The 13,473-nt window shown below is 56.5% G+C and overlaps 1 protein-coding gene across 1 annotated transcript in view; it reads right to left on the bottom strand.

Annotated features, from left to right (window-relative positions):
- Positions 1 to 12,090, bottom strand: part of CAPN5 (calpain 5) — a 56,681-nt gene extending 44,591 nt beyond the window's left edge. The window contains exon 1 of the mRNA XM_081543177.1: positions 11,589 to 12,090. Coding sequence (XP_081399303.1) covers positions 11,589 to 11,830 — 242 coding nt within the window. The 5' untranslated portion in view covers positions 11,831 to 12,090. The remainder of the gene's footprint in view (positions 1 to 11,588) is intronic.
- Positions 12,091 to 13,473: the final 1,383 nt, after the last annotated feature.

Here is a 13,473-nt window from a genome sequence, read left to right as displayed (position 1 = left end):
AGGACACAACCCACGTCCAACTCCTCTCTGTGTCCCTAACGTCCAACCTTAGGGAGCAGGTTCAGTGAATTTGGGCTGATTACGCCAACACAGGTGATGCAGGAGGAATTCCTTCGCAGATGGGAAAAAACAGGTTCAAAGAGGGGCCAGGACTCCCAAGGGAGATCAGCTTGCCACATCAGAGCCACACTAGCTCTAGGTCTCCTGAAGGCCAGGGTTCACTAGATGGGGCCTCTCTCTCTCTCTCTCCCCTCCTGCTCCTAACTGTCCGGGGAAGATATGGCTAAAGCCCTGGTGCTCTCAGCTGGTCCTCCTAAGCTGTGAAAGCTGGACAAGCCACGTCGCCTCTCTGGGCCCTTGTCTGGGAGGAAGTGATAACGCACCAAGGCTTCTGGAAGGATCAAATGAGACAGGGCCGCGTGGAACAGGAACAGCACTTTCGGTCGGTTGTGTGCTGTGCCCCAGGGGTGTCAGCACGGCTGTCTGGGGATCTTCTACAATGTGCCTCCCCAGACAGGAAGGTCCCAACAGTTCAGGGTTCCTGTCCCCAAGGAACGTCATGGTCTAGTGCAGTCCACAGACACAGGCAGAACAGAATATGTGTCATTTCAGAGGTTCCAGCAAGAGGGACACAAAGAGGCCTTCACAAGGCCTGAGCCCGGAAGTCAGCTGTGTTTCGGGAGAGAAAGGCCACTCCAGGCGGAGGGCACAGCTCAAGTGAAGTCTCAGAGGCAGACAAGTACCAGGCAACTCAGATGCAGCCTGGCACAGTGGAGTCCTGTGGACGGAGACCAGCGGCGCTGACCTGGGTCAGAACAAGGGCACAGGAGCACCTGCCAGGGAGCTCAGAGAACACAGTCTTCCAGTAGGTCAGTCAGACCTGAGTTTGAATCCCAGCTGCACGACTTAGCGCTGTGTATCCTTGGGCAAGTTGCTAACCCCTCTGAGCTGCTGCTATCAGTCCTACCTGGTTTCAGTCTCTAGGGTGGCATCTGCCCTACAGGAGCTCTGTCTAGCTTCCCCTTGGAAACAGTGTGTACTACGTTCCAGGAGGGCTGGCCAGATCTGCTGTCCCTGGACCTGCTGGAGGTGGTGGGGACAGGCCAGCAGTACACGGGCAGAGTAAGGGCTCATCTTGCAGCAGGCCTCACGGAGCCAGCTGGGGGCGGGGGACCCGATACCACCGAGCCTTCTCTGGACAGCCACTGCAGCCAGGGGGGAAACAGCAGAGGGTTTTAGTCTCATTTTTTAGATGAGAACTATCAAGGAGCATGTACAAAACCTGCAGCCTGTCAGCTGGACCCCAAGCCTCCAGCCTTTCCCTGAGCTGGCTCTGGCTTAGGGATCATTTTAGGGGTCACTCTAAAATGCTCTGTGCTGTGCTTAGTCGTTCAATCGTGTCTGACTCTTTGAGACCCCATGGACTGTAGCCCGCCAGGCTCCTCTGTCCATGGGGATTCTCCAGGCAAGAATTCCCTGGAGTGGGTTCCCATTCCCTCCTCCAGGGGATCTTCCCAACCCAGGGATCAAACCCAGTCTCCTGCATTGCAGGCAGATTCTTTACCATCTGAGCCACCAGGGAAGCCCAACTGTCAGTAAGAAAGTTATTCCCAGCAAGGAGAACTCAGTTTGGTCCAGCGAATCTTGACTCCCTCACAGCCCTTGCCCATTTACTTAACAAAAGAGGAGCCAGCCCCAGGCTCAGAGCAACAGCACCTGGCTGGAAATGAATGGATTTTTCTGTTGTTTTAATTTGTTTTTAAGATCCTTCCAGTTACCTTGTATTTATGGAGAGTAATACTGACTTTTGTTTAGAGTAAACACATGGTTTCCTTTAAAAAGTATCAAGGAAGAAGGAAATTGAGTTCAAGAAATCTAAGTTTCCGGTGGTGTAGGCGGGAACCTCAGAATTACACCACGCCTGGAGACTGCATTCCAGAGCTGTGTGGCAGGGGAAAGTCACACTACCTCTCTGAGCCGTGGGGCTTCCTCTAAGAGGTGGGATAATAGAGTCAGCACTCGGAGGGCCAAGGCCATTTGAAGAAGAGCAAGCTAGAGGACCCAGAGTCACGGTTAACAAGACTTTTCACAAAGCTCTAGTAACTGACACAGTGTGGGGCTGGCACAGGGTAGACAAACAGACCAAGGGAACAGACTAGAAAGTTCGTCTGATTTTGACAAAAGGGGACATCTCAGTGCCTTAGTGAAAGGATGATCTTTTCAACTCATGGTGCTCAGTCGACTATCTATCCTTGGGGGGAAAGCTTCACTGTGACCCCAACCTCACACCATACACAAAAGCAATTCCACACAGACTGCAAATCTGACTGAAAGGTAAAACGACAAAGCTTTTTGAAGAAAACATTAGAAAAAGCACATCCAAACAGTCAACAGACAAAAAGGAAAGTGCTCGACTTCACTAATCATCAAGGAAATACAAATGAAAAGCACAGTGAGATACCATTATACCCTGATCAGAACGGCTGCAGGAAGACATACACACACACACACATACGCTCGCTCTCCCAAGCCCAGCTCTTCCACATTGGTGGTGGGAGTATCAACTGGTAAAACCACTTTGCAAAACCGTTTGACCGTATTAATTAAGGCTGCACAAATGCATACTTAATCACTCAGTAATTCTACTCATACGTATACACTGAACAGAAACACAAGCACATATTCACCAACAACAAAAAAAGAAATACAAGAATGTTTAGCACAGAAGTATTTCTTATAACCGAAAATTAGAAACAACTCAAATGCCTATCACCAGAAGAAAGGATGAACGTGGTGCTTAATGGAATATTACACACAGTGAAAATGGGCAAATTATTAAGCAATACTGTTACTCCACTGATGGAAAATTGGAAAGTAGCCCTAAGTCACCTATGGTGAGTATAGGGCAGGATGGCGGCTGCCTTAAGGGGTAGTGACTGGAAGGGGCAAGAGGACGCTTCTGGGATTCCAGTAACACTGCTCCTTGATCTGGGTGATGGCCACGTGGAAGAGTCACAGAGCTCTATGTCTATGACTTATGCATCATTCTGTAGGTCAGTTGTGATTTAATAAAAATCATAAACAGAAAAAGTCAGTGCAGTACCCTAGGAAGAAGGGCTCACTGAATCTAGTAACCCCAATCTCACCAGTTCTGGGTCCCTCGCAGCCCAGCCTGACAGACTGGACATTACATACATGTAGGGTCCTGCCTGGCACCCAAGATGACCCACGGGGAATGGAGCAGGCAAAGAGCCCAGGCTGGGTCAGAGTCCTGGCCTCTGGCCTTTTCATGCACAGGCTGTGACCTCCTGTGAGCCTCCTTCTCCGTCTCACAGGTCACTTGTGGCTTTGACCCTTGGAGTGCTCAACCCTAAGAGAGGACCCACAAGGTGGGGGTGGCAGCCCCACACCCCACTGGACACACAACTCCAAAGCTCCCTCTGTGAGAAGGGAGCACCAGCCAGCCAGGCACCATGCTTAGGAGATGCTCTGGGCCCTGAGGGCAGGAACTGAGCTGAGGCAGAGCAGCAGTGGGGGTGCGTGAGGAGACCACAGGCCAGGCTGCCCAGGATCCCAGTCAGAGGTCCTGAAAGGGAATTGGGCTTCATCCCAAGCTGATGGAGAGCTGAGAAGGGTGCTGAGCAGGGGAGGGACTTGAGATCCACCTGCTGCCACACGGAGAATGCACTGGGGAAGGACGAGACCAGGGCGGAAAAACCAGAAAGCAGGTCAGAGAGCTTGTGTGCTCGTGTGTGAATGAGAGCAGACACGTTCCAGAGCTGGGTGGGAGGCAGACCCACCCCTCCTTGGGGACCAGCCAGTTGTGGGAGTGCAAGCGAAACTACAAGAGGGCTCGCTGGGGGCGGGGGGGGTCCCTCCTCTGGGCCCCCATCCGCACATCCCTCTGTGGGTGCCCATGCTGCAGCGTGGTTCGGCAGAACGGGAGTGATCCAGGGCCAGCTGAAGGAGCCAAGGATGCCCGACAGGCTAAGCGCACCCACCCTTCCTCAACCTCCCACCACATCCCACTCCAGGCCACAGAGCCCCTGCCCCTTTGCCACATGACCAGGGAAGGGCCAAAGAGCTGCGTCTTATAATTCAAGGAACAGTCAATGAACGTTCTCATCTTCACTGGCATCCCTCTGGGCTGGTCCTGAGCTCACAGGAGGGGATCAGATCCTCCAGGTAGTCCAGTCCCCAGGAAGAGGGGCATAGGGGACAGACGCAGACCAAGACTAGGGGAGGGAAGGATGGTGGTGGTCTCTTCAAGATGGAAGTGGGGCTGGACGCTAGGCGGGGGATGGGCAGGGGAGAGGGGCAGGATGCACTCCAGGTGGAGGGAGGGCAGAAGAGCCCCAGGTAACAGCCAGAAGGTGGGGGATGGGGTGGGGAAAGCTAGCAGGACCGGCTCTGCAGGACATGGGCTTTCACTGAGGAAGCCAAGGCGGCATGGAGGGGAGAGGGTCAGATGCTGAAGCAGTAATGCGAGCCAGGGAGAGCCTCTTGAGAGCCAGGGCAGGGAAGGCCGGCGGCCAGGGAGGGGGCCAGGAGCCCCAGAGCCTGGTGACTGCCTGGCTCTTTGCACGGATTGGGTTTTATCAACTGTTCATGCCCATTTATCCAACAGCCACTCCTGTTCCCCTTCTGCCCCACAAGCCACCATCAACACATCCCTCCGTCCTACTGTGGATGTACTTGGCCTCCAGGACCGTCTCCCTCCCTTCACCATGGGCCAAGGGACAATGGCAGGGTGGCGGGGAGAGCCCGGGAGGACGGTGAGCCGGGATCCGGCAGCAGAGCCAGGGGGCCAGGTTCCATGAGTCACTCCAGCCAAGGCTAGCTGAGCAGGCGGCATCGGGGCTGGGAAATCCTGTCTTTCTTCTCCACTGCCCTCCCCTTATCGTGTCTTTGTCTAATCCAGTCTCCACCCAGCTGCAGTGATCTTTCTAATACATAAACCCAACAAAATGCCCTGTGCTAAGGGATGAGGGGGCCTGGAGGGCAGGGCCAGGCATGCTGGGGGCGCAGAGCCTCTCACGCTGGTCCTGGGGGACAGTGGTCCTGGGGCACTGACGTCCTCTGCAGTGTATCTGAGGGGAAATCAGCCTCAGGGCCGGCTTGCTGTGGGGCTCTGGCTGAGCCCCTGGGCCTTGGACCCTGGGCGGTCCCACTGAGACCCGGGTGTTGGGCGGACAGGGCTGGGAAGCCTTGGCAAACAGGTGAGATCCAGCCGGATCTGCCGGGCGTGGGCAGGACCAGGATGAGCTGGAAACCTTCCCGGGGAGCAGGCGGGCCAAGGTTCAGCCTCCGGCAGGGCAAGCAGCTGGTTTGGGCGCTGAAAGTCACTGGGTCTGAAACCCAGGCCACCACCACATCCTGGAGAGAAGATGCCGGGGGAGGGGGGGGGCGTTGCAGCTGAGCACCTGCGCTGCTGCCTTTCTCTGTTCTACTGGGGAGAGGGGGTGGGGTGGGGGGACCCCTGGGGCTGCAGGTCACAGGTGCTGCTCACTTCACACAAGGGTAACAACTTGACAATAATGAGACTTAATTGGGTCATTGAAGCTGCCTCAGCTCTCCTGCACTGTGTGACCTTAGGCCAGCCCCTGCCCTCTCTGGCCTGCAGGCTCTCACTGTTGAATGGTGGAGAGGGGACGCTTCTTGTTTTTTTCCAATGAGCTATGTTGTTTGTCACCAGAGCAGACTCTTTTCCTGCTTCCTGCATAGGCAGTCTCGGCCCCTAGCACCACCTGTCTCCAAAGCTCAAGGCTGGAAACCTGATGGGGACGGTGCCCATTTCTCAGAATGGGAAACTGAGGCTCAATTCCTGGGTCAAGCTCCTGTACACCCTCAGAAATGAGCTCTACTCTTCTCATCACACAGATGAGCTCCAAGACAGAAGAGATGCATTCAGGACAGTCAGGGGCCCATCTCACACCAGAGTTCTGCTTTGCCTGGCCCAGCACCCCCTCCCTCAAGCAAAGACAGTGACCCACTCATCAGCCCCAGGGAGTCCCAGTCAGCTGCGTGCCCCCATTCAGCCTTCACACATCTGCTCTGCTTCTGGCCAAGGCGGCAGTAAGGAGTCAGACAGGGCTCAGTCTGGGAGGTCAGTCTGGGAGGTCAGCCTGGTGGAGGACAGTGATCCCAGCACCAGGCGGAGAGAGCTAAGAGGACAGTGATTCATTTAGATGGGACAGGAAACCCTCATGGAGAAGGCAGCATCGAAGCAGGAGTTTCAAGGATGGGCTGAGATTCCAGACAGAAGTAGAAGGTTTGGAGGAAGATGGAACCTTCTGGGAGGAGACAACCATTTAGGCAAGGCTGGAGGACAGGGCGTGGGGGAGAGGAAGGAAGAAGGGGCTTGCAGACCACACTGCCACAGCCGGGTCGTGGGGGCCCTGAAAGACCAGCAAGGGTGTCAGGAAATGAACTGGGCTGCTGGACAATTAATAAGACGGTTGGATGGAAAGGAGGCCAGGAGGCAGGCAGGGAGACCAGGCTGCAGAAACGGCCCCCAAAGCATGACCTTGGCTGGAGAGACCAAATGGAGACCCAACACTGGGGCGGGGTCCACAGCACACAGCCAGGCACTCTCTGGGGGGCTGGCTGCGAGTCCTTCCTTGGAGGCACCAGGAGGCTCCCCACGTCCCAGATGACAAACTCATCTCCTTCTGGGGCGAGGAACCTGTTGGCGGCATCTCTGGGCTCCACGTTCTGCTCTGCCCCATGTCACATTCCCGCCCAAGGCAGCCTTGAACGCAATGCCAGCACCTCCTCCTCCCTGTGCCCAAAGGGAGAATCAGAGCCTCAGAATGTCCCGTACCCACGCTCATCCTCAGATGAGGAGACAGAGGTCCAGGAGGCGCACAACGGTTACCTTCCTTGTGCCTCAGGGCTCTCACTCATCTGTAATATGCAGTCTCCTGCTCTCTGGCCCAACCTGCCCCCAGTCCGGCTCCCCTCACCCATCTCTCCTGTAGGCAGGACTTAGCCCCAGTCGGCCTTGATGCACTCATCCGCAAAATGGGGCTCCAAGCCTGGCCCTCCCCAGTGATGGTGGGGATCAAGTGACCCTACACGACACTAGGGTTAGCGAATGAATGTCTGAGATGCACTCCACCCTGGAAGGGGCTTCCCAGGGGGTGCCAGCGGTAAAGAACCTGCCTACCGATGCAGCAGACGTAAGAGATGCAGGTTTTATCCCTGGGTCAGGAAGATCCCCTGGAGGAGGGCATGGCAACCCACTCCAGTTTTCCTGCCTGGAGAATCCCATGGACAGAGGAGCCTGGGGGGGGCTACAGTCCATAGGTTCGCACAGAGTCAGACACGACTGAAGCAACTTAGCACGCATGCAAGCATGCTGGAAGGCTTAACATGCTGGTACGTTAAGGATCCCAGGATGGGGTGCGGTCACTGGGGCAACCCCTGGGGACACACCAGCACACTGTCCCAGAGGTGCCACAGCCCAGGCTCTGCCAGCTGAAGCCTCTAGGCTGAGGGGGTGACAGACGCTGAGAGTGACGCCCTGGGGGAAGCCAGTGGCTGTGGGTGCCCAGGAGGGGGATCTCTGAGAATGGGACCTGCAATGACAGCAGGTGGCTCCTGTGGTAGACTGAACGACGGGTCCCCCAAATACCGACTCCATAGTCTCTGGAACCTGAGAATGTTACCTTATATGGCAAAAAAGACTTTGCAGATGTGATTAAAGAACTTGAGATGGAGAGATTATCCCGGATTATCTGGGGAGATCCTAAATGTAATCACAGGTATCCTTAAGAAGCGGGCAGAGGGAGATTTGACTCCAAAAGAGGAAAAGGCGATGGGACTAGGGAAGTAGAGAGATGGGGTGACGGGGTCACAAGGAACACGGACAGCCACAAGGATCAGAGGCGGCCCTGGGGCCTCCAGAAGGAACTAGCCTGACACCTTGACTTTAGCCCGGAAGACTCTTTTCCGACCTTTGACCTCCAAAACAGTAAGAGAATAAATCTGTTGTTTTAAGCCACTGTGTGTGTGTGTGTGTGTGTGTGTGTGTGTGTGTGTGTCTCAGTCACGTCCGACTCCTTGCAACCCCATGGGCTGTAACCCACCAGGCTCCTCTGTTCATGGGGTTTTCCAGGCAAGAATACTGGAGTGGGTTGCCATTTCCTACTCCATTTAAGCCACTAAACTTGTGTTAATTTATTACAGCAGCAACAGGCAATGAATACGATGAATACCGTTCCCGTTCCCGTGGGTATGCAGCCTCATACCGCTCTCCTGCTCGAGGAACTGAGTGAGTGAGGATGAAGCTGTTACTCCTTGAACTGCTCCCATAGAAAACAAAGTCACCCCAAACTTCAGTGTCTTAGTTACTATTATTAGTAACAAACCAGTTGATTGCCACCACCTCACCCTGTTGGCAGAAGTACCCAGCAGAGGGCTCTGAGGCCGGGGCTGGCTGATCAGGCCAGCAGACTCTACCTTTTGTCCCTGGGCTGCAAGGTCCTGAGGTCATCGGGGCACACTCTGACAGTGCTGGCCAGCTGGGTACCAATGGATGGGCTTGGTCTGCTCTGGCCACCAGCCCCCTTGTCCCAGAGTTGACCACAGCCACCACTGTGGCAGAAAACCACAGTCCACACCCACAGGCCACCATGCCTCAGCCAGGGGCACCCTCCCTCACACCCGCAGCCTCGGGAAAGCCAGAGCCCCTGGAAACACATCCCTGAGCAATTAGAAACGGGAGCAGGAACTCAGGCCATTACAGGCAAACAAATGCTCACATTGCGCAATTTCCTACATCCAAGCCTGAAGGCTGGCTTCCTAAAACATCCTGGATTAGAACCCCAAAGGGACTTGGCCCATTTTGCCGTTAGTGAGCAGGGAAAGGCAAGGCCTGGGGCCAAAGCAAGTGAGGTAATCCCAGGGCATCACCATCAACCCAGGGAGGAGGAGATGCTGCAGAGTGAGGGGGGTCCTGAAGATAAGGCCCGGGGGGCTGGGGGGGCCCCCTGCCAGTCAAATAATGTTTTGAGTAGAAAGGGAAGGCATGAAGGAGCAGAAGAGGTCTCTGGAGGGGCTAGAGGAGTGGAGTGGAGGGGCTTTTAAAGGCACTCAGAACACTAGAGTACATGGGACGGAGGGGGCGAGGAGGGCAGAGGAAGGCCAGGGTGAGGCGAGAAGACCAGCAGCAGACAGATCTCCTGCCTGCCTGGCCCCAGAGAGCGAGCCCACCCACGGGAGCAGGTTGAGAGGGCCACAGTTTCCAACCACAGAAGCCAAAAGGGGCTTCCTCTTTCCTTTCACCCTTCTCCCAAAGTCGGCCCCTCCTTCCTCTGGGCTGTTCTTCCCCCCGGGGAAGAAAGGACTGAGTGATGCAGTTAGTTATTATTAGTTATAATGACGACTAAACACCATGTACTTTGTAAAGCACTTTCAGTGATAGAAATTAACTTCATCATCAACCCCTGAATCCCTATGTTTAGGCAGCATTTATCCCCATTTCACATATGAAGAAACTGAGACTCACAGGGGAAGGTCCCTGCCTCAAGGTCACGTGCAGAGCCAGTCTCAGCTCAGAGGAAGCTTGACACAATGTCAGGCCCTGCAAGTAGGAGAGGTCATGGAGGCAGGCACTGGGGGCTCCAAGAGGGCCTCGCATTCAGGGACCAGGGCCTCAGGGCTGTCCCGGGAGCCTGCAGGAAAGTCAAGGGCAGAAGCAGCCAGAGACAGCACTGGTCTGGGAGCAGTGTCCTGGACGTCACCCCCCCACCCCCCAAAACCCACAGGCCTCTCACACCTCATCAACTTCCCCAAAACTGCTCCACCCCCACTGGTGGCCCCAACACAGAAAGGGCTCCCCCAGACACCCTTCCCCACGCTCCACCCCTCTTCCATGGGAAGCCCTATCAGATCCCCCCCTTGGGTGCCAAGCCAAGTCTGGGTGGGGAGCTGGAAAGGGGAGAGGCAAGGGGAAGAGAAGGGGGCTTCTCCTTGCTCTGGCCCCCTGCTCACTGGCCTCCAGAGCAACTCACCCACCACAGAGCCACACATCTGATGATCTAATGCCCTTTTTTGTCATTGTTCAGTCCCTAAATCGTGTCCGACTCTTTGGGACCCCATCCACTGCGGCATGCCAGGCTTCCCAGTCCTTCTTGCCCCTACCCTTGGACTACATGCAGTTGCATGCTTCCAGGCCTTCACCCATCTATTCCCGGGCCTGCAGTGCCCTGCCCTTTCTCTTCTGCTTGGTGAACTTTTCATCCTTCAGCGCCCAGCACCAATGTATCCTTCACAGTGAAACCTTCCCCAGCTCCTGGGCAGGGGCTGGCTCCCAGCACTGGGTGCAACTCTGGGCAGGGGCTTCTGGGTTTGACCCATCCGCTTCATCAGTCAGAAGAGAGGCTCCTCAGGGTGATGACCCTGCCTATGCACCTCGCTGTCCTGGCTCCCAGCTCTGGCCTGAAGCAGCAACAGCTGGGTCCACCCTGCCCCGCCCTCAGCAGGGAAAGCAGCCAGGCCTCCCCACCCCCACCCCGGGACTCCAGACTGCAGCAAAGGCCAGGCCCAAAGACCCTGGGTAGGAGGGTCTCAATCCTTGCAGCAGAACAATAGTTCCCTCAGGAGTCCTCACACATGTATGGATAGGCTGAGCCCCACTCTCAAACTCCCCCTCTTCCAGGAAGTCTCTCCAGATTTCTCCCTCCCCAGAATCCTAAAAATAATTGCCCTGGCACTTCTCTCTCGCTACTGGTGCAGCGAAAGGATTCTGATTTGAGAGCCAGGCCAACTCAGGTACAAAATTCTGGTTTAGCAGCCCTGAGAGCAAGAGTAGCTCCCTCCACCCTCTGAGCCCCACTCTCCTCAACCCTGTGGGGTCTGGGCTGAATCCCACCACAGGAAATGAAGCCTGGGGAGAACCTGGCACCTGTTAATCATTCATCCTGCTTCACCTCTGGAACCCTGGTGGGTCTCCTCCGACTCCCAACTCTGAAGGCGGGAGGCATGATCCGAGAAGCGCAAGACCCATTCTCCCCCACTTCTGCCTGCTTCCCCGGCCCCCTCACATACACACCCAAGCCCTGCAGCCCAGGAAAAAGGACCCTATTCAACCCGGCAAGAGGGTCAGGAAGGGAACCTGCTTTGGCCTTGCCCCCTTTCCTAAGCTGCCAGGGACGGGGGATGGGGAGGCACAAGGGGTTGTCAAATTGAAAGGGTGGAGGGCTGGGAAGGGACAGGAAAGGGGAATTCTGAGGAAGAGGAGGGGAAGAACCAGTCAAACCGGGGGAGCTAACCCCCTAGCCGGTAAGAACTAGGAAAACAGCTCCGGAACACCCAGGTGCAATGCGAAGACGCCCCTCGCCGCGGGTGGGGGTGGGGAGAGCCCCGGGGGCCGGGGCGGATCCAGGCGGTCCCCGCCTCCCCGGGGCCTCAAACCCAGCGCTCACCTCTTTCCTCCTCGGCGGCGGGATGTGCACCCCCACACCCACCGATTCGTGCTCACAGGGCACGCGCTGCCCCGCAATGCACCCGCACACACACACCCCCGAAACACACATGAACACCCGCGCGCTCGCACACGCCTCCCTGTGCGCAGCGCCTCCTACCTGCCGCGCCGCCGCGGGTCCAGCGGATTCGGGGATGCGCGCTCGGTGCCCGCACCGGAACAGAGGCTGGGCCTCCCCGGCTTAGTGGCCTCCGGCTCCGGCCGGCGATCGGCTGGGGCTGGCCTGGGGCGGGGGCTCGAGCTAGGACTCCCCGGGCGGCCCGCCCCGCCCCGCGGCCTCCGCCCAGCTGGGGACGGGGGCGTGGTTTCCAGCGGGGCTGGAGGGACAGGATTGATGCGCATGCGAACTGGTGCCGAGCACCGAGGCGACCGGGGCGTGAGGTGGCTGCGGAGTTCCCGCTGGAAAGTAGGAGAGGATTTGGGGGGCCCGCGCGGCTCAGCCCGACCCCTCTCCGCTTGATCGGGCCCACGTTCTCCCGTCCCTTCCTCCCAACATCTCCAGGAGTCCCCCAGGGCCCAGCCGACGCTGGCACTGAGGCAGGGGGCTGGGAAAAGAAGGACGCGAAGAGGCGAGCACCCATCTCTTCCCCATCTCCATGTCCGTGTTTGTGTGTGTGTGTATGTTAGTCACTCAGTCGTGTCCCACCTCATTCGACCTCATGGACTGTAGCCCGCCAGGCTCCTCTGTCCATGTGATTCTCCAGGCAAGACTGCTGGAGTGGGTTGCCATTTCCTCCTCCAGGGAATCGTCCAGACCCAGGTATCCAACCTGGGTCTCCTGCACTGCAGGCAGATTCTTTCCCGGTGGGAGCCACCAGGAAAGTCCCTCTTCATGTCCATGTCCATCCCCAAAATTCAGGATAGAGGAGCCAGACCCAGACCCCTGGAGGCACAAAGAGGGCCCTTGTCAAATGGGGAAAGCTGGCTCCAGACCCATATCGAGTATTTATTTACTTGTGCAATGTTGGGAGGACAGAAGAAGGGGCATATTTCCCAAATAAGATAGAGAAGGTTTGTGAGTGACCAGTCCTGGCACACAGTAGGGGCTCTGGGATGGCAGGACAGACGTGTTTATTATGCTCATCGGCGGCCTAGGTCAGCCCACTTCGAAGATGGAGATGTTCAGACCCACCATCTCTCCCTCCTGTGTTTCCCTCCACACTAAGTTGTTTCAGTTGTGTAGGACTCTATGTGACTATGGACTGTAGCCCGCCAGGCTTCTCTGTCCATGGAAGTCTCCAGGCAAGAATACCAGAATGGGTTGCCATTTCCTTCTCCAGGGGATCTCCCCGACCCAAGGATCGAACCTTCATCTCTTACATCTACCTGCATTGGCAGGCGGGTTCTTTACCACTAGTGCCACTTGGGAAGCCCAGTGTTCCCAGTCTTGGGTAATGTCATCTACCTCTAAGTCACTCTGACTAACCCAGCCTCTTCACAGCCTCTGTCCCAGGCCTCCCAGACATCCCCCAGCGCCCACCCCCAGGTGTAGCTCTAATCCTTTACAGAGCCTTGTAAATATGTAGCCATGACCCACTGCCCACAACAATGTTCCAAGACTGTGCCCTTGCCTGACTGTCCCAGGCAGATCCCACTCTACTGCCCCTGCCCTGGGCTGCAGCCTCCCCAAGCTCTCAATGCTCCTCTCAAGGGCTCCCAGTGCTCCTCTCAAGGGCTCCCAGCTTCCCTGCACTCAGACCTTGTTTAATGGGAATCTGCACAATCTGAAAGGCTCTTCCTTGCCTCTGTACATGGCACATCTTGGTATCAGGCTTGGCTCTAATGCCATGTCTCCACCACAAAGCCCTACCCCCTTCTTCAGCATCCCCACCTGGCCACTTGTGTCTCTTCCTGGGCCCTAAACTCATGCTGCCTCTCTGGGGTTAGTGGTAGAGTCTGCAGGCAGGTAAGGCTGAGGCTTGTTCTAGGGAAGACAGTACTGCTTGGTGAATGAAGCCAGGGAGGTCTGGGCTCAGGTCCTCACT

Source organism: Giraffa tippelskirchi, chromosome 11 (genome assembly GCF_054371585.1).
Source record: "Giraffa tippelskirchi isolate mGirTip1 chromosome 11, T2T-mGirTip1v1.2.pri, whole genome shotgun sequence".
Taxonomy (NCBI): Eukaryota; Metazoa; Chordata; class Mammalia; order Artiodactyla; family Giraffidae; genus Giraffa; species Giraffa tippelskirchi.
The sequence above is the reverse complement of the archived record's forward strand: the minus strand, read 5'-3'. Positions and strand labels throughout refer to the sequence as shown.